The 19588-nt window shown below is 48.1% G+C and overlaps 1 protein-coding gene across 4 annotated transcripts in view; it reads right to left on the bottom strand.

The window, feature by feature from the left end:
* SLC23A1 (solute carrier family 23 member 1) overlaps positions 1-19588 on the bottom strand; it is a 131090-nt gene that overhangs the window by 7215 nt on the left and 104287 nt on the right. For all 4 annotated transcript variants that reach the window (XM_033927306.1, XM_033927302.1, XM_033927303.1 and 1 more), the window contains one exon: positions 18554-18649. In XM_033927306.1, the coding sequence (XP_033783197.1) occupies positions 18554-18649 (96 nt within the window). The remainder of the gene's footprint in view (positions 1-18553; positions 18650-19588) is intronic.

Below are 19588 nucleotides of genomic sequence, written 5' to 3' on the forward strand. Positions count from 1 at the left end.
ATCCCTCAGGAATCCGTCCAATCCCTGTTTGAATCCCTGTACCGTACTCTGCCTGACCACTTCCTCCGGTAGCGCATTCCAAGTGTCCACGACCCTTTGGGTGAAAAAAAACTTCCTTGCATTTGTCTTGAACCTATCTCCCTTCAGTTTCTCCGAATGCCCCCTCGTACCTGTTGTCCCCTTCAGTCTGAAGAATCTGTCCCTATCCACCCTCTCTATGCCCCTCATGATCTTGAAGGTCTCTATCATATCTCCCCTGAGCCTCCTTTTTTCCAGAGAGAAGAGCCCCAGCCTATCCAACCTCTCGGCGTATGGGCAGTGTTCCAGCCCTCTTACCAGTTTCGTTGCTCTCCTTTGGACTCTCTCAAGTACCGCCATGTCCTTCTTGAGGTATGGCGACCAATACTGAACGCAGTATTCCAGATGTGGACGCACCATCGCTCGATACAATAGCATGATGACTTCCCGCGTCCTGGTTGTGATGCCCCTCTTTATGATGCCCAGCATCCTGTTGGCTTTTTTCGAGGCTGCTGCGCACTGTGCAGATGGCTTCAGTGATGCATCCACCAGCACACCCAAGTCTCTCTCAAGTCTGCTGTCTCCCAACAATGCCCCCCCCCCAATTTGTAGTTGAACAACAGGTTCTTTTTCCCTATATGCATGACCTTGCATTTTTCCACGTTAAAGCGCATTTGCCATTTGTTTGTCCAGTCTTCCAGCTTCTCCAGGTCCCTTTGCAGGTCCTCACACTCCTCCCTGGACCTAACTCTGCCGCACAGTTTGGTATCATCTGCAACCTCACATCGAGAACCTCACATCCAAGCTCTACTCTTCGAATGAAGAATCTGTTGGCCTTCCTATTCCTGGCCGTTGTTATAAGGTTGAAGTGAGGCCGACCCCAGCTCCGAACTATATCTTAAATGCCTCTGAGGAGAGCATCCATTATCCTGGATCCAAGGTCTCTGCTGAGGAAGTCTGCTTGAACGTTGTCAACTCCTGAAACATGTTATGTTGAGAGTGCCTGAAGATGACACTCTACCCAGTGGAAGAGCATATGAGCTTCCAGCGCTAGAGATACACTCTTGGTAACTCCCCTGGAAATTGACATATGCCACCGCCATCCCATTATCGGAGAAGACTGTCTGCCTGGCCTTCCAGCGTCTTCTGTAGATTCACCAGAGCCAAACGAATGGCATGCAATGTCCCATTTCTTCTGGGATGGCATCCAATGCCCCTAAATCAGGTGCCGATTGCAATGGGCTCCCCATCCTCAGAGACTGGCATTGAATATGATACCACCCAGGAAGCGATCCACAGAGGCATGCCCATAGAAAGGGTTTGAGGCTGCAGCCACCAATTCATGCTGGTTCAAGCCTCCAGAGTCCAAGGTAGGTACTTCTGGAGTGCATCCATCTGAGGGGACCAACAGGGTGCTGGAGGGGATGAATGCGAGCTCTCTCCCATAGCACTACATCGATAGTAATTGCCATAGACTCCAAGACATGGAGATAGTCCCATGCCAATGGAGCAGTCTTGTCCAGGAGACAGGAAATCTGAGGGCATAACTTCTGTGTGCATGTCTCTCATAGATAAACACGGCTGACTGCCGTGTCAATCAAAACACCCAGATCCTCCAGGGACTTCGTCAGCATCAAATGACTCTTCCTGTAATTCACAATCCAGCCCTGGTCTTCCAGGACTCAGAGAAATTTACCAACAGTCTTCTGACCCTTGGGAAATGTGGGAGCTCTGATCAGCCAGTTGTCCAAGTAAGGGTGGACCTGCAAACCCATTTTGCGCAGGTAAGCTTCCACCACCACCATCACCTTGGTGAATGTGCAAGGAGCCAAAGGGAAGGGCTGAACATTGATAATGATTTTCCAATCATCAGAACCTTTCTTTGGCACAATGAAGTATATGGAATATCTGCCATAGCCCAAGTCTTTGGGCAGGATCGGTTCTGTAGCTTGAATGCCCAACAGTCATTGCACCTTGACAGCCTTATTCAGACGTCCTGCTGGAGAGTCCTCAAACCAATCTGTCAGAAGTTGGGCAAATTCCAGATGGCAACCAAACTGGATTATATCCAAGACCCACTGGTCAGATAAAATTTGAACCCATGCTGGCAAGAACGTGGAGAGTCTGCCCCCTATATGCATCGAGGGAGCCTCTAACCTGGTATTGCTGTGACTTTTTGGCCGAGGGAGCCATTCGGAAAACAGAGCACTGGTTACGTATGGGTCCCAAGAATCTCTGCCTGTAGCCCTGGGAAGCTGGAATACAGCTGATAATGCCCACTGGAGCCATGAATATTAGACCTCCAAGAGCCTCTAGAGGGTTTGGGTCTACTGTCAGGTCTTGGGGTGCCTGTCCACTACAGAATTCATAAAATCTATGCCCTTACCAAACAACTGCCCCTTAAAGGGAAGCCTCACAAGAGTAGCTTTAGAGGTGGAATCACCAGCCCACTGTCTGTCGTGTCATAAATGATCTAGAAACAGGGACGAAGTGTGAGATATTAAAATTTGCGGACGACACCAAACTATTTAGTGGAGCTCGGACTAAAGAGGACTGCAAAGAATTGCAAAGGGACTTGAACAAACTAGGGGAATGGGCGACGAGATGGCAGATAAAGTTCAACGTTGAGAAATGTAAAGTATTACATGTGGGAAGCAGAAACCCGAGGTACAACTATATGATGGGAGGGATGTTATTGAATGAGAGTACCCAAGAAAGGGACTTGGAGGTAATGGTGGACATGACAATGAAGCCAACGGCACAGTGCGCAGCGGCCGCTAAGAGAGTGAATAGAATGCTAGGTATAATCAAGAAGGGTATTACTACCAGAACGAAAGAAGTTATCCTGCCGTTGTATCGGGCGATGGTGCGTCCACATCTGGAGTACTGCGTCTAATATTGGTCTTCCTACCTTAAGAAGGACATGGCGTTACTCGAGAGGGTTCAGAGGAGAGCGACATGTCTGATAAAAGGGATGGAAAACCTTTCATACGCTGAGAGATTGGAGAAACTGGGTCTCTTTTCCCTGGAGAAGAGGAGTCTTAGAGGGAATATGATAGAGACTTACAAGATCATGAAGGGCATAGAGAGAGTAGAGAGGGACAGATTCTTCAAACTTTCGAATAATAAAAGAACAAGAGGGCATTCGGAAAAGTTGAAAGTGGACAGATTCAAAACAAATGCTAGGAAGTTCTTTACCCAACGTGTGGTGGACACCTAGAATGCGCTTCCAGAGGGCGTAATAGGGCAGAGTACGGTACTGGGGTTCAAGAAAGGATTGGACAATTTCCTGCTGGAAAAGGGGATAGAGGGGTATAGATAGAGGATTACTGCACAGGTCCTGGACCTGTTGGGCCGCCGCGTGAGCAGACTGCTAGGCACGATGGACCTCAGTTCTGACCCAGCGGAGGCATGCTTATGTTCTTATGAGCATTCTGTGAGCAGATCGAGTAAGCAGATGTCTTCCCTATGACCCAAAAAATGTTATAGAGGGTGCCAGCCACACAATCTGTGCAGTCTAGATAAGCAAGCATGAGTGACAAAGGATACCACCAAGGCTGCATTGATTCCCAGAGCCACTGCCTTGAAAATTCTCTTGAGAACAACATTCTTAAGCACCACGTTGCCTTCACTCAGAAGGGAGGTGCACTTGGTCACTTGAGCCACCAGGGAATCTGCCTTCGGAGGACTGAAAAGTTGCTGACACTCTTGTACCATAGGATACAAACGAGACATAGCTCTTGCTACCTTGAGAGCCCCCTCCGGAGCATCCCACTGCTCCGAGGATATTAATATCTAGATGCCATGGATATGCTGCAGACTGAGTTTTCACATGAAAGAAGAGGAGTCAGAAGGAGCTGGCTTCGTGTCCAAATGCAACTCATACAGGGACTCAGAGATAATATCTATCAAGACCGCAGGCTTAAAGAAGCACAGAAACAAAGGATCAGTCCCTGGTTCAGAAACCAGAGCAGGATCTGGGTCCCCATATAAAAGATCTGAAAAATGGTCATCAGTATTTGCATAAGCAGAGAGTCCCAAATCAGGAACAAGGACAGTCTGCAACGAAGACATGCCTTGTGAAGCAAGGCCATGGGGAGACAAGCCCGAGGCACAGTTAGACTGCACAAGCAAAGCATGGTGCTCATGATAGGCATTCGACAAAAATTTCATGAAATCTGAGAAAGCCTCTGGAGCAAGGAGCTTAGTAGGAGCTTAGTCACCCCCAGATGACTTAACCTTGCACTTTCTGGGCTGCGGGGTGTCTGCATCCTTTCTCACAGGAATGTCAGCTTTACTAGGTCCCAAAAATAGCAATGGCCACCTCAATGGGCTAGCCACCCTTTTAGTCACCTGCTTACTCAGGGAAGAGGCTAAGCTTGTCACTTCTTCCTCATCCAACCATACTACGCGGCACAAGGATGATCCTGAGGCACAAATTTTGTGCAATTCAGGCATGAATTCATGTTATCACCCAAGGACTCTATCCCAACATGAATTGAGGCAAAATTGCAGTTTTAGAAGAGCAGGGAACTTTTGAAAAAAAAAAGATTGCTAAAGTTCAAGTTGGCCACAGCTAAGATTTATCAGGTGGGGGAACACAGGGAAGCATGCAGCAACCTTTAAATTTACAAATTTCAGACACACACCCCCCCCGAATTACCTCATAGGCTGTGACAGCCTTACTCACTGTGACCTGTGCTGGAAATGTGCTGCATCAGCTCTAAATAGTAGCTGGATAGAGAAGTATCACTGTCTTCAATTGGAAATGCCTCTGTAAAGTCTCTTCAGGCTACCAGTCATATACGAAGCCTGACCTTGCCCCCACTCCCATGGACTGATGGCTGCCCACTCAGAGAGGGGGAGGGGAAAATGAAAAAAATGCAGCTGACACCCTGCAAAACACTGCTGAGCCTCTGACAGATGCCTAACAGCCTGTACTTAAACCCCTGCTCGGCAGTGGGTGAGAAAAAGCAGGGACTGCCCCGGGCTCCAAAAATCCTTATGTAAGCTGGCTAAAAGGTACCACCAGGAATTGGCCTGTCAGCTGCAGACCGTAGTCTGCGACTTCTCTCCATAGGCAGAGCCAAATGGGAAAACTCCAAGTACCTAAACACTGAGAAACAAGAAAACCGAGAGAGCAGAACAAAAACACTCCTTCTGGCTCGCATACAGAAGGGAAAAACTACAGGTGGCAGCAGAGTTCCCTATGAAGTAGAGGAGAGTCAGAGAAAAAAAAATCTGTTGTGGATTCCTTCTGCAGATGGCTTGCTCGCAGAGGACCCCCTAGAATGACTCACCTATTGCACTGGTACATGTATTATACTAACTGATTAAAGAGAGAAAGCCAACATGAATTTGGTCAAGGGAAATTTTGCCTCACCAGTCTACTGCATTTCTACTACTACTACTATTTATTATTTCCATAGTGCTGAAAAGTCATACGCAGCGCTGTACATTTTGACATATAATAGACAGTCCCTGCTCATAAGAGCTTACAATTTAGATAGGACATTACAGGGTTGGGGAAATTATGGTAGAGGAAATGATACAGTGGGTCTAGGTATCTGACAGCAGTGAGTGGGAGTTAAGAGTTGAAAGCAGTTTCAAAAAAGTGGGCCTTTAGCTTGAATTTGAACACTGCCAGAGGTGATTGAACATGTGGATAAAGGTGAGCCAATTGATATTCTGCATTTGGATTTTCAAAAGGCATTTGAAAGTGTACCTCATGAAAGACTTTTGAGGAAATTAGAAAGTCGTGGGATAGGAGGTAATGTCCTATTATGGATTAAGGACTGGTTTAAAGAGAGAAAACAGACAGTAGGTTTAAATGGTCAATATCCTCAGTGGAGACGGGTAAAAAGTGGGGTTCTCCAGGGGTCTGTGCCAAGTCTGCTGCTTTTTAATATATTTATCAATGATCTAGAGATGGGAATAACTAGTGAGATAACTAAATTTGCTGATGACACAAAGTTGTACAAAGTTGTTAAATCGCAAGAAGATTGTGAAAAATTGCAGGAGGACTTTGGGAGACTGGGCGTCAAAATAGCAGATGATGTTTAATGTGAGCAAGTACAAAGTGATGCACGTGGGAAAGAAGAACCCGAAGTATAGCTATGTGATGCTGGGTTCTATATTAGGAGTCACAGCCCAGGAAGAGGATCTAGGTGTCACTGTTGAGGATACGTTGAAACCATGAACTCAATGTGCGCGGCTGCTAAGAAAGCAAATAGAATGTTAGGAATTATCAGGAAAGATGAAAATGTTATAATGCCCTTGTATCACTCTATGGTACATCCACATTTCAAATACTGTGTGCAATTCTTATCTCAAGAAAGATATAGTGATGCTAGAAAGAGTTCAAAGAAGAGTAACCAAGATGATAAAGGGGATGTAACTCCTCTCATATGAAGAAAGACTAAAATGGTTAGGGCTCTTCAGCTTGGAAAAGAGACGGCTGAGGGGATATATGATTGAAGTCTACAAAATCCTGAGTGGAGTAGAATGGGTACAAGTGGATCGATTTTTCACTCTGTCAAAAATTACAAAGACTAGGGGACACTCGAAGTTACAGGGAAATACTTTTAAAACCAATAGGAAGAAATTTTTTTTCACTCAGAAAATAGTTAAGCTTAAGGTTGAGGTAAGAGCAGATAGCATAACTGGTTTTAAGAAAGGTTTGGACAATTTCCTGGAGGGAAAGTCCATAGTCTGTTGAGAAAGACATGGGAGAACCACTGCTTGCCATGGATTGGTAGCATGGAATATTGCTACTTGGCCAGTTCACTGGGGGAGGGAGGTTCGGGGGTTCCCTGCTGCAGCTGCTTAGCTGATCATGGTAGGGGGATTCCCTTTCTGCAAATCTCTAACTAGCACCTGTGGCATGCACAATTCCTCCTGTCACCACCCCCTAACCCAACAAAATAAAAGATGTGATGGTAGTAAAGATTGCAACGTAAATAATATCAGCAACTCATTTCTTAGCATTGCAACGGAAAGTGTAACGAAACAAAAATCTATACGAAAAAGGAGATTACCGCTGAAAAATAGCTGGAAAGTGATGACCACAAATGCTCGCAGTCTAAGCAACAAAGTTCATGATCTGCAAGCCCTGATGTTAGAGGCAGATCTAGATATTGTCGCTATCACAGAGACATGGTTCAGTGAATCACATGGACGGGATGCAAACATACCATGATATAATCTTTTTAGGAGGGACAGAGATGGTCAAAAAGGTGGAGGAGTAGCTCTCAATGTAAAGATTGATATCCAAGCGACTGAAATGCAAGGGATCTGGGGAAAGGAAGAAGCGATATAGATTGCTCTGAAAAGAAAAGATGGAACTTCAATATACGTAGGTGTAGTCTACAGACTTCCGACTCAATCGCAACAAATTGATAAGGATCTGATTGTGGATATCCAAAAGTTTGGAAGGAAAGAGGAGGTGCTGCTGTTGGGAGATTTCAACCTGCCGAATGCAGACTGGAATGTTCCATCTGCGGAATCGGAAAGAAGTAGTAGATGCCTTTCAAGAGACTCTGCTTAGACAAATGGTGACGGAACCCACGAGGGAAAAAGCGATATTGGATCTGGTCCTCACAAATGGAGAGAGTATCTCGAATGTTCGAGTGGGTGTTCACCTGGGAAGTAGCGATCATCAAATCGAGGAGACCCTATTCACAAAAGTGGTCACAGGGATAAAGCAGGAAACTACAGGCCGGTGAGCCTCACTTCGGTTGTTGGAAAAATAATGGAAGTGTTGCTGGGTGGTGTCAGGTTTGTGAGGGAGGTGTCAGGGTGTATTGGGGAGTGTTGGAGAATGTCAGGTGAGTGTTGGGGAGTGTTGGAGAATGTCGGGTGGGTGTTGGGGAGTGTCAGAGGTTCAGAGGATCAACAGGACTGGCAGCAGGAGGGAGTAGGCATCCCTCCTGCCAATTGGATGTGGGGGGGGTCAGGAGAGTCAGGGGTTCGGGGGCAGGAGGGAGTGGGCATCCCTCCTTCTGTGGACAGTGTCGGAGGTTTGGGTGTTGGGAGGGAGAGTGGGCATCTCTTCTGCTGGCTGACTTCACGGGGGGGGAAGGGGAGCAGGTTCCCTGCCGCGGCTACTCATCTGATTGCAGCAGGGAAATTTCCTTGTGGTGATCAGCTCAGCAGCTGTGTCTATTTGAAATGTAGACCAGCTTTATGTTGGCCTATATTTCAGACACCTAACATGGCCCTAGGGCAGGGGTGTCAAAATCCATCTTCAAGGGCCGCAATCCAGTCAGGTTTTCAGGATTTCCCCAGTGAATATGCATGGATCTATTTGCATGCACTGCTTTCATTGGATGCTAATAGATCTCATGCATATTCATTGAGGAAATCCTGGCAACCCAACTGGATTGCAGCCCTCGAGGACCGACTTTGACATCTGTGCCCTAGGGAGACACCTATGGCCACTTAAGCCCGCCCAAGGCCACTTCCAGGTGCAACCACGCCCAGCCTTGGGTGAGCTTAAGCATCCCTAGGTGCCTCCCTGCATCCATGACAGATGCCTATTGTGTAGGCAGACTGACTTGGGGTTGTTTTTTTTCTTTAGAAAACATGTCCCTATTGGCTGGTTAAACAGCAGTAGGACACCTACCGCTGCCTACAATAAGGATGCCATTTATTCAGCCAATTTGCCTGCTAAAACTCAAGAGTTATTTCAGCTTTTAGATCAGTGGGAAAGATTGATGGTTTCCTGGAGTGGTAGGATCCAGACCATTAAGATGATTCATTTGCCAAAATTGTTGTTTTTGTTCATGGCTCTTCCTCTTCCCTGTCCCAGAGTGTTTTTTCGGCACCTCAAACATTGGGTTTATTGCTATATTGGAATGGCTGAAGTAGAGAGAATTTCTCTAAGTAGTCGGTGATTTGATTAGCTACAATTGATTCTAATATTTTCATCAAAAGAGGTATATTAGCAATTTGATGGTAATGAGAAGGAACAGTAGGCTCTAAATCTTCCTTTTTTAAAAGAGAAGAAAGTGTTATTTGTCCCATAGAATGGGGAAAAATAACAATTTTCCAAAGAAAAGTTCAGTAAAGCAGTTAACCACATAATAGCTTGGGAGGAATATTGAGAAATAAATAAGATGGGAAGGGATCCAGTAAGCATTTGCATTTTCTCATCCTTTCGCATAGTCTGAGAACTTAAAGTTCAGAAACTGAAGCAAGCGATCAGTTGGTATTTCTTCTGTAGGATGTTTGGGGTGTATGGAAGAATATTCAATTTCATTTGTAGGAAAAGATTGTCTCTGAATGATTTAGCCAGTCATTCTAGCTACTAGCCTCACTTCAGTTGTTGGAAAAATAATGGAAGTGTTGCTAGAAAGGATAGTGTACTTCCTTGAATCTAATGGGTTACAGGATCCGAGCAACATGGCTTTACAAAAGGTAAATCGTGCCAAACAAACCTGATTGAGTTTTTTGATTGAGTGACCAGAGAGCTGGATCAAGGACATATGATAGATGTAATTTACTTAGATTTCAGCAAAGCCTTTGATACAGTTCCTCATAGGAGACTGTTGAACAAACTTGAAGGGCTGAAGTTAGGACCCAAAGTGGTGAACTAGGTTAGAAACTGGTCTCTGTACATGAAGAAGAACACGGTACTACTCGAAAGGGTCCAGAGAAGAGCGACTAAGATTGTTAAGGGGCTGGAGGAGCTGCCATACAACGAAAGATTAGAGAAACTGGGCCTCTTTTCCCTCGAACAGAGGAGATTGAGAGGGGACATGATCGAAACGTTCAAGGTACTGAAGGGGATAGACTTAGTAGATAAGGACAGGTTGTTCACCCTCTCCAAGGTAGGGAGAACGAGAGGGTACTCTCTAAAGTTGAAAGGGGATAGATTCCGTACAAACGTAAGGAAGTTCTTCTTCACCCAGAGAGTGGTAGAAAGCTGGAACGCTCTTCCAGAGGCTGTTATAGGGGAAAACACCCTCCAAGGATTCAAGACAAAGTTAGACAAGTTTCTGCTGAACAGGAACGTGCGCTGGTGGGGCTAGTCTCAGTTAGGGTGCTGGTCTTGGACCAGAGGGCCGCCGCGTGAGCGGACTGCTGGGCATGATGGACCATTGTTCTGACTCAGCAGTGGCAATTCTTATGTTATGTTCTTATGGTGGTTAATGGAAGTCGCTCGGAGGAAGGAAAGGTGAGTAGTGGAGTCTCTCAGGGTTCGGTGCTGGGGCCGATCCTGTTCAATATGTTTGTGAGTGACATTATTGAAGGGTTAGAAGGAAAAGTGTGCCTTTTTGCAGATGATACCAAGATTTGTAACAGAGTAGACACCGAAGAGGGAATGGAAAATATGAAAAAGGATTTGCAAAAGTTAGATGGTCTAATGCCTGGCAACTAAAATTCAATGTAAAGAAATGCAGAGTAATGCATTTGGGGATTAATAATCGGAAGGAACCGTATATGCTGGGAGGTGAGAAGCTGATATGCACGGACGGGGAGAGGGACCTTGGGGTGATAGTGTCCGAAGACCTAAAGGCGAAAAACAGTGTGACAAGGCGGTGGCTGCTGCCAGAAGGATGCTGGGCTGTATAAAGAGAGGCATAGCCAGTAGAAGGAAGAAGGTGTTGATGCCCCTATACAGGTCATTGGTAAGGCCCCACTTGGAGTATTGTGTTCAGTTTTGTAGACCGTATCTGGCGAAGGACATAAGAAGACTTGAAATGGTCCAGAGGAGGGCAACGAAAATTATAGGAGGCTTGCACCAGAAGACATATGAGGAAAGACTGGAAGCCCTGAATATGTATATCCTAGAGGAAAGGATGGACAGGGGCGATATGATTCAGACATTCAAATACTTGAAGGGTATTAACGTAGAACAAAATCTTTTCCAGAGAAAGGAAAATGGTAAAACCAGAGGACATAATTTGAGGTTGAGGAGTGGTAGATTCAAAGGCAATGTTAGGAAATTCTACTTTACGGAGAGGGTGGTGGATGCCTGGAATGCACTCCCGAGAGAGGTGGTGGAGAGTAAAACTGTGACTGAGTTCAAAGAAGCGTGGGATGAACACAGAGGATCTAGAATCAGAAAATAATATTAAATATTGAATTAAGTCCAGTACTGGATAGACTTGTTTCTGTGTATGGCCGTTTGGTGGGGGATGGGCTGGGGAGGGCTTCAGTGGCTGGGAGGGTATAGATGGGCTGGAGTAGGTTTTAACAGATTTCGGCAGTTGGAACCCAAGCACAGTACCGGATAGAGCTTTGGATTCTTGCCCAGAAATAGCTAAGAAAAAAATAAAAAAATTTAAATTGAATCAGGTTGGGCAGACTGGATGGACCATTCGGGTCTTTATCTGCTGTCATCTACTATGTTACTATGGAGGAAGGGGCCAGCTGATCGAGTAATTGGAACTAAAATTGAAGAGAATCAACTTTCTTTCTTAACATAATTGGGGGGGGGGGTTTGCAGTCGTTCTTGAATATGAGAGCTAAAGATAGGCAAGTAGAATTCACCAAGATAATGGTCAGACCAGGGAACCTGCTGCCATCGTACACTATCTAATGTCATCTACTGATTAGCGAGATTGACAAAACTAATAAGGTCCAACAAATGACCTTTTTCGTGTGTGGTTACAGTAATAGGTAGGGATGGACCCGAAGAGAAAGTGGTTGAAATCCAATACTGTACATCCTTCTTAGTAAGATCTTCAAGATGTAAGTTAATATCTTCAATCAGCAATAATCTATGAAATGTAGTTAAGGCAACCACTATAACATCAGTGACTAAGTCTAAAGATATTTTCCAAGGGATTAGAGGACGATAAAACAGAAGAATACCTAAAGGGTGATGCACTGTTATTTTTTTCACTGACTGTCCAGCTCTTATTGTTGTAAACCGCCTCGAACTACTATGGCTTTGGTAGTATATAAAAATAAAATTATTATTATTATTAACTCATCCCTAACGGATACCAACATATATTCTAAAGTTGGGTCACTGATTGTCAAGTAATTGTACATAAAAAAAACAATTTAAAAATCAATGCTAAACCCTCACCTCTTTTACTATTTCTAAAAGTGAAAAGGCTATTAAAGCCATGTGGGCAGATCTCATTTTGATTGAAAATATCGTCCTGAGAGATCCAAACTAAACCAGGATCCAGTTCTGATATTAGATCCTGGATTATTACAGACTGATCTAGCATTGCAATACAGAACTTGTACTAGAGTAAGTGATTCTAGAAAGGGTCCTTGGTCAACATTTGAAATCGGGACAGATTTTAAAACATTATGGTTCCTTGGACATATATTTCTTATAAAAACATTTTCTCTTTCCAACTAATACAGCGCCTATCTGTCCCAGATGCACGATTCTCTCTACAGTGCCATCACATGATTGACACGAGATCAGTGGTCACTTTTTAGGTGGCTGCTGATATCTGTGCCATATAGAGAATCTGGGCCTTAGTGCATGTACTAAGCCTTAGTAAAAGGGTCCCTAAGTCTTTTATTTGCCCTATTATTTCTCTTATTTGTAGGACTTTTTAAGATTGAGCGATACACTTCTTTTCTGATCTTGTTTGTTGACTTTATTGTTGTTTATCCCAGGACAAGCAGGCATGATATTCTCACATGTGGGTGACGTCATCTACGGAGCCCCAGTGCGGACAGCTTTTCAAGCAAACTTGATTGAAGTTTCAAGTTTGCTACACTGCACCACGCATGTGCATGCCTTCTTGCCCACTAGAGGGCGCATCCCACCTCGTGGTCCTCAGTTCAGTCTTTTCCGTGGAGCCAGAAGCCCTGTGGAATTTGTGCTCTTCGATTTTGCCTTCTGACACCGCGGCTGAGTATTTTTTTCTCGGTTGCTGTGCTTAATTTGTTGTTTTATTGGTTTGTGTTTCTTTTTTCGTCGAAATATTAAAAAAAAAAAAAAAAAAAAAGATTTTCCGTTCGGCTCCGGGGGCTCCCGGTAGCCGCAGCCATGGGACCTCGTTCGTACCCGGCCGTTTTTTGTGTCCATGTCCCGTCCCTTGATGGGCTTTAAAAAGTGCACCCGGTGCGATCGGCTCCTTTCGATCACCAATCCTCACCGGTGGTGCTTACTTTGTCTGGGCCCGGAGCACCCGACCGATTCCTGTACTCGGTGCTCTACTTTTCAGTCCAGGGCCCTCCGCCGCCGTTGCGCTCGGATGGCGGAGCTCTTTGCGGTGGACACCGGGGCGGGGAAGGCCTCGACGTCGGCCTCGGCTTCGGCCCCGGCCTTGACCTCGGCCTCGTCGCCCTCGACCTCGCCCCGACAGACCGCTTCGTCGAAGCCGGTCTCCTCGACCCCGAAGCCGGCGAAGGGTAAGTCCTCACTTCCTTCTTCTCTTCCAGCGAAGAAGCCATCCTCAGGATCATCGACGGGGGTGGGTGTGTCGTCCTCGGCCCCGCCCCGAGCGTCGAAGTCGGGTGCCCCGCGGGAATACTCGAGACCGAGGTCGCCCTCGAGGGAGCCCGCGACGGCCCCGGATATACCTGCCATGATGGCGGTACCGGCCTTTCAGGACTTGCTCCGTGCACTCATTACCTCGGAGCTGTCCGGCGCCCTCGCGCACCTCCAGCCACCTTCGGAGGCCCCCGCGTCGGCGGCCTCAGTCTCGGCACCCTCGACTTCGGCCCCCAGGACGGCTTCGGCCTCGGCCCCGGCCTTGCCCTCGACCTCGGCTGACCAGCCTGACCGGAGCGTGCGGCCTCGGGACAAGGGGCGGAGGGTTCGGAGGATCTCTTCCTCTTCGTCCTCGACGAGGTCCTCCGAGGCTCCTCGCCCTCGGGTCGGCCTCGGGCGAAGCGTCGGTCGAGGAAGCCCAAACGTCAACGGGTCTCTCCTCGACGACGCGGCCGCTCCTCGCCGACCGTGGCCGAGACCCTTCGGGTCTCCGAGCTTCGCCTCGATAATCCGAGGCTTCTCCGCTCCTCCGAGGTTGATTACTCGAGGGACTCTTCGCTGAGACGGAAGGGGCGTGCCTCGGTCCCTCATACCCCGGGGACTTCCCGCAGGGGTTCCTCGGGGCATGGCCGGTCCCCGACCCCGTCGAGGTCGCTGGGTGCGGCCTCTTGGGGTTTGGGTTCGGGCACGGGGCAGGAACCTCGTTATTCCCGTGAGGCTTCCCCTTCCTTCTTGGCGACGAGGGCTTCTCGTTATACCTCGCCTCCTTCGAAGCCCTTCTCCTTTTCAAGATTTGTGCTTGATATGGGGAGGGCTTTGGACCTTGATCTGGCGGCTGGGTCTCAATACACAAAGGAATTTTTGGAGGAGCAGGATTTGCCCTCTCCTCCCAGGGAGACCCCTCGGCTGCCTCTTAACAAGGTTCTTCACCAGACCTTCCTGAGGAACTTGGACTCCCCTCTTACAGTCACAGCTGTCCCGTCTAAGATGGAGTCTAAATACCGCACAGTCCCCTGCAAGGGATTCGATAAAGCCCAGTTATCTCACCAGTCGTTGCTGGTGGAGTCAGCGTTGAAGAAGTCCCAGCCTTCTCGGGTCTCTGCGGCGGTCCCCCCCGGGCGGGAGGGGCGGACCCTGGACAAGTTTGGTCGTCGCCTCTATTCCAACTCCTTGATGGCCGCCAGGGTCCTTAATTACGCATTCACCTTCTCTTCCTATTTAAGGCAGATGGTGAAGGCATTACCCAGATATTATGGAGTCATGCCTGATTCCCATAAGGAGGATTTTGGAGCCTTTATGACCAATTTATCCCAGCTGCGCCTCTACCTTTTTCACGCAGTCTACGATGCCTTTGAGTTGGCCTCTCGCGTATCCGCTTTTGCGGTGGTGATGCGCCGTCTCGCATGGCTTCGTACTTTGGATATGGACCCGAACTTGCAAGAACGGCTGGCCAACCTCCCCTGTGTTGGCTCCGAGTTGTTCGACGAGTCCTTGGAGGCGGCGACCAAACGCTTGTCTGAACATGAGCGCTCTATTGCCTCATTGGTCCGTCCTAAACCCCGGGCTCTGCCGCAGAAGCCGTTTAGACCTCCTCCGCGGCGGTACCTGCAGAAGTCGACGCCGGCCTTCTCCAGGCCTCCGCCCCGGCGTTCCCAGCAGCAGGGCAGGGCGTCCCAACCAAAGCCTCAGGCGCAAGGAGCGTCTAAACCCGCTCCGTCTTTTTGACATGATGCGCGGTTGGGGGCGGGCCCCCTCCGCATTGTCAAAGGACCCCCTTCCTATCGGAGGCCGATTGCAGGCCTTCCTCCCAGCCTGGGCCGAGATCACGTCGGATGCATGGGTACTCCGGATCATCTCCGAGGGTTACTCACTAAACTTTTTAGCCATGCCACCGGAGCATCCGCCGGGGGCTTCCCTTGCCTATCGAGACCTGCTTCCTCTGCTTTTATTGGAAGCCAAATCCTTGTTGAGCCTTCGGGCGGTGGAGCCTGTTCCCCCGAACCAAAGGGGACGGGGGTTCTACTCCCGGTACTTTTTGGTCCCAAAGAAGACAGGGGACTTACACCCGATTCTGGACCTCCGGAGGCTCAACAAGTTTCTTGTCCGGGAGAAGTTCCGTATATTATCCCTCCCAGTCCTGTACCCTCTGTTAGAATCGGGGGACTGGATGTGCTCCCTCGACCTAAAGGAAGCATATACTCATGTTCCGGTGCATCCCGCCTTCCGCCAGTACTTACGGTTCCAGGTGGGGGAGTTGCACCTCCAATATCGAGTCCTTCCCTTCGAGCTGGCCTCGTCTCCTCGGGTCTTTACGAAGTGTATGGTGGTGGTCGCGGCTGCCCTAAGATCCCAGGGACTGCAGGTCTTCCCCTACCTGGACGATTGGCTGATCAAAGCTTCATCCCGGGAGGGGGTTATCTCAGCGACCCGACAGACTATCATTTTTCTCCAACGTCTGGGGTTCGAGATAAATTTTCCCAAATCGCAGTTGTGCCCGGCTTAATCCCTTCAGTTTATCGGGGCCGTGCTGGACACGGTTCGCCTTCGTGCATTTCTGCCCTCGTCGAGACTGGAGGCTCTGCTTCGCCTGGCCCGTCAGATTCTGCTGCAACGCTCCGTCTCTGCACACCGGCTGATGATTCTACTCGGCCACATGGCCTCGACAGTTCATGTCACGCCGTTTGCCAGATTGCATCTGAGACTTCCTCAGTGGACCTTGGCCTCCCAGTGGCGTCAGGATCGAGACCCGCTCTCCCTTCCTGTTACGGTGACTCCTTCCTTGAGACGATCGCTCCGTTGGTGGACCAACTCTTCCAATCTTTCCGGGGGTTTGCTCTTTCTCGTCCCTCCACATCGCAAGGTCCTGACCACGGACTCTTCGGAGTACGCGTGGGGAGCTCACCTCGACGGTCTGCGCTATGGTCGGCGGAGGACCGTCTTTGTCACATCAATGTGTTGGAGCTTCGGGCCATTTTTCTGGCAGCTCGAGCGTCCTGGTACGGACGGACAACCAAGTGGCAATGTATTATGTAAACAAGCAAGGGGGGACGGGCTCTTGGTCCCTGTGCAGGGAAGCTTTGCGCCTTTGGGAATGGACGACCTCCCAGAACATCTTCCTGCGGGCGGTTTACATTCAGGGAGAGAAGAATTGTCTGGCCGACAAACTCAGTCGTCTTCTCCAGCCGCACGAGTGGTCGCTAAACTCCCGAGTTCTGCGCGAGGTCTTCGACCGCTGGGGGACTCCTCAGGTGGATCTGTTTGCCTCCCCGGAGACTCGCAAACTGCCCCTCTATTGTTCACGGATTTACTCCCAGGACCGTCTCGAGGCAGACGCCTTCCTTCTCGACTGGGGAGGGAGATTCCTTTATGCGTTTCCTCCTTTTCCTCTGATCTTGAGGACGTTGGTTCACCTCAAGTCATCCAGAGCCACTATGATTCTCATCGCGCCTCGTTGGCCTCGTCAGCACTGGTTCTCCCTGCTCCTTCAACTCAGTGCCAGGGAGCCTCTACTTCTACCTGTGTTTCCCTCTCTCCTGTCTCAGAGTCGGGGTTCGCTGTTGCATCCCAATCTTCAGTCATTACATCTGACGGCTTGGTTCCTTTCCCCCTGACTTCGGCGGTCAGGGAGGTGTTGGAAGCCTCGCGCAAGGCCTCGACTCGGCTTTGTTATTCTCAGAAGTGGACCAGATTTTCATCCTGGTGTACCTCGCACCATCTGGATCCAAGTTTGGTTCCGGTGTCCTTGGTTCTGGAATATTTGTTGCATTTGTCCAAGTCTGGGCTGAAGACGACTTCCATCCGGGTACATCTCAGTGCTATTGCTGCTTCCCATCGGCATCTAGAGGGACGTTCTCTCTCTCTTCATCCTCTGGTGGTTCGTTTCATGAGGGGTTTAGTTAATGTTAATCCTCCCGTGGTTTGGGATCTTAATGTGGTCTTGGCTTAGCTGATGAAACCTCCTTTTGAGCCGATTGATAAGTCTCTTCTTAAGTTTCTCACTTGGAAGGTGGTCTTTTTACTTGCGCTCACGTCGGCTCGTCGCATTAGTGAGCTACAGGCTTTGGTTGCGGACCCGCCCTTTACTGTGTTCCATCATGACAAGGTGGTTCTTCACACCCATCCTAAATTTCTGCCTAAGGTTGTGTCTGATTTCCACCTCAATCAGTCTATTGTTCTTCCGGTGTTCTTCCCGAAGCCCCACTCTCATCCTGGAGAGGCGGCGCTTCACACGCTTGACTGTAAGAGGGCGTTGGCTTTTTATCTCCAACGTACCAAGTCTCATTGGAAGGTTCCTCAATTGTTTTTGTCCTTTGATCCTAATCGGTTGGGACATCCTGTTTCCAAGCGCACCTTGTCCAACTGGTTGGCTGCTTGTATTTCTTTTTGCTATGCTCAGGCTGGTCTCATGCTCCATGGTCGAGTCACGGGGCATAAGGTCCGGGCTATGGCAGCTTCTGTTGCTTTCCTCCGGTCTACTCCTGTGGAGGACATATGTAAAGCTGCCACTTGGTCTTCGGTTCATATGTTCACCTCCCACTACTGTCTGGACACTTTGTCCAGAAGCGACGGCCGGTTTGGCCAGTCGGTGTTACGTAATCTGTTTTCCTAAATTGCCATCCTCCCACCTGCCCTTTTTTGGTTGGCTTGGAGGTCACCCACATGTGAGAATATCATGCCTGCTTGTCCTGGGATAAAGCACAGTTACTTACCGTAACAGGTGTTATCCAGGGACAGCAGGCATATATTCTCACAACCCGCCCACCTCCCCGGGGATGGCTTCTTTGCTGGTTATGGAACTGAGGACCATGAGGTGGGATGCGCCCTCTAGTGGGCAAGAAGGCATGCACATGCGTGGGGCAGTGTAGCAAACTTGAAACTTCAATCAAGTTTGCTTGAAAAGCTGTCCGCGCTGGGGCTCCGTAGATGACGTCACCCACATGTGAGAATATATGCCTGCTGTCCCTGGATAACACCTGTTACGGTAAGTAACTGTGCTTTTCTGTAACTCATCTTAGGCTCATAACAGGCATCCACTTGGCCTCCTGTCCCAGGTGACTTCTTATAAAATTACCCTCCACATGTATCTGATATACACCCAGTCCCTTGGAAGAGAGTCCATACCTGGCATGGTGTTGTCCATGATGATAGCAACACAGCCCCCAACAAACATCTCAGTTGTTAACAACACTGTCAGGATTTGGTCAACTTCAGGAATACCTGAAAATTTTAAACAACATATAAACCATGGTAAGAAACATAGAAACATGATGGCAGATCAAGGCCAAATGGCCCATCTAGTCTGCCCATCCGCAGTAAGCATTATCTCTTTCTCTCTCCGAGAGATCTCATGTGCCTATCCCAGACCCTCTTGAATTTAAACACAGTCTCTGTTTCCACCACCTCTTCTGGGAGACTGTTCCATGCATCTACCACCCTTTCAGTAAAAAAGTATTTATTCAGATTACTCTGGAGCCTATCACCTCTTAACTTCATCCTATGTTCTCTTAGTGCAGAGTTTCCTTTCAAATGAAAGAGACTTGACTCATGCGCATTTACATTATATAGGTATTTTAACATCTCTATCATATCGCCCCTCTCCTACCTTTCCTCCAAAGTATACAGATTGAGATCTTTAAGTCTGTTCCCATAACCTTATCACGAAGACCACACACCATTTTAGTAGCCTTCCTCTGGACCAACTCCATCCTTTTTATATCTTTTAGAAGGTGCAGCCTCCAAAATTGTAAATGAGGTCTCACCAGAGTCTTATACAGAGGTATCAATATCTCCTTTTTCCTACTGGCCATACCTCTCCCTATGCAACCTAGCATTCTTCTAGATTTCGCTGTCACCTTATCAACCTGTTTGGCCACCTTAAGATCATCATATACAATCACACCCAAGTCCCATTCTTCCGTTGAGCACATAAGTTCTTCACCCCCCAAACTGTACTGTTCCTTCAGGTTTTTGCAGCCCAAAGGTATTTCTTAGCATTAAATTTTAGCTGCCCTATCTCCTAGAATATCCAATCAGCAATTAGTTAAACCTATACAGCCATGATACCTGACCAATGCAATGATCTCTAGGGTGATCCAGGAAACTAGATTGGTAAGCCTAATAATAGTGCAGGGTACAAAGTGCTGATAGCATGCTTCC

The sequence above is a fragment of the Geotrypetes seraphini genome, chromosome 18 (genome assembly GCF_902459505.1).
Source record: "Geotrypetes seraphini chromosome 18, aGeoSer1.1, whole genome shotgun sequence".
NCBI lineage: Eukaryota > Metazoa > Chordata > Amphibia > Gymnophiona > Dermophiidae > Geotrypetes > Geotrypetes seraphini.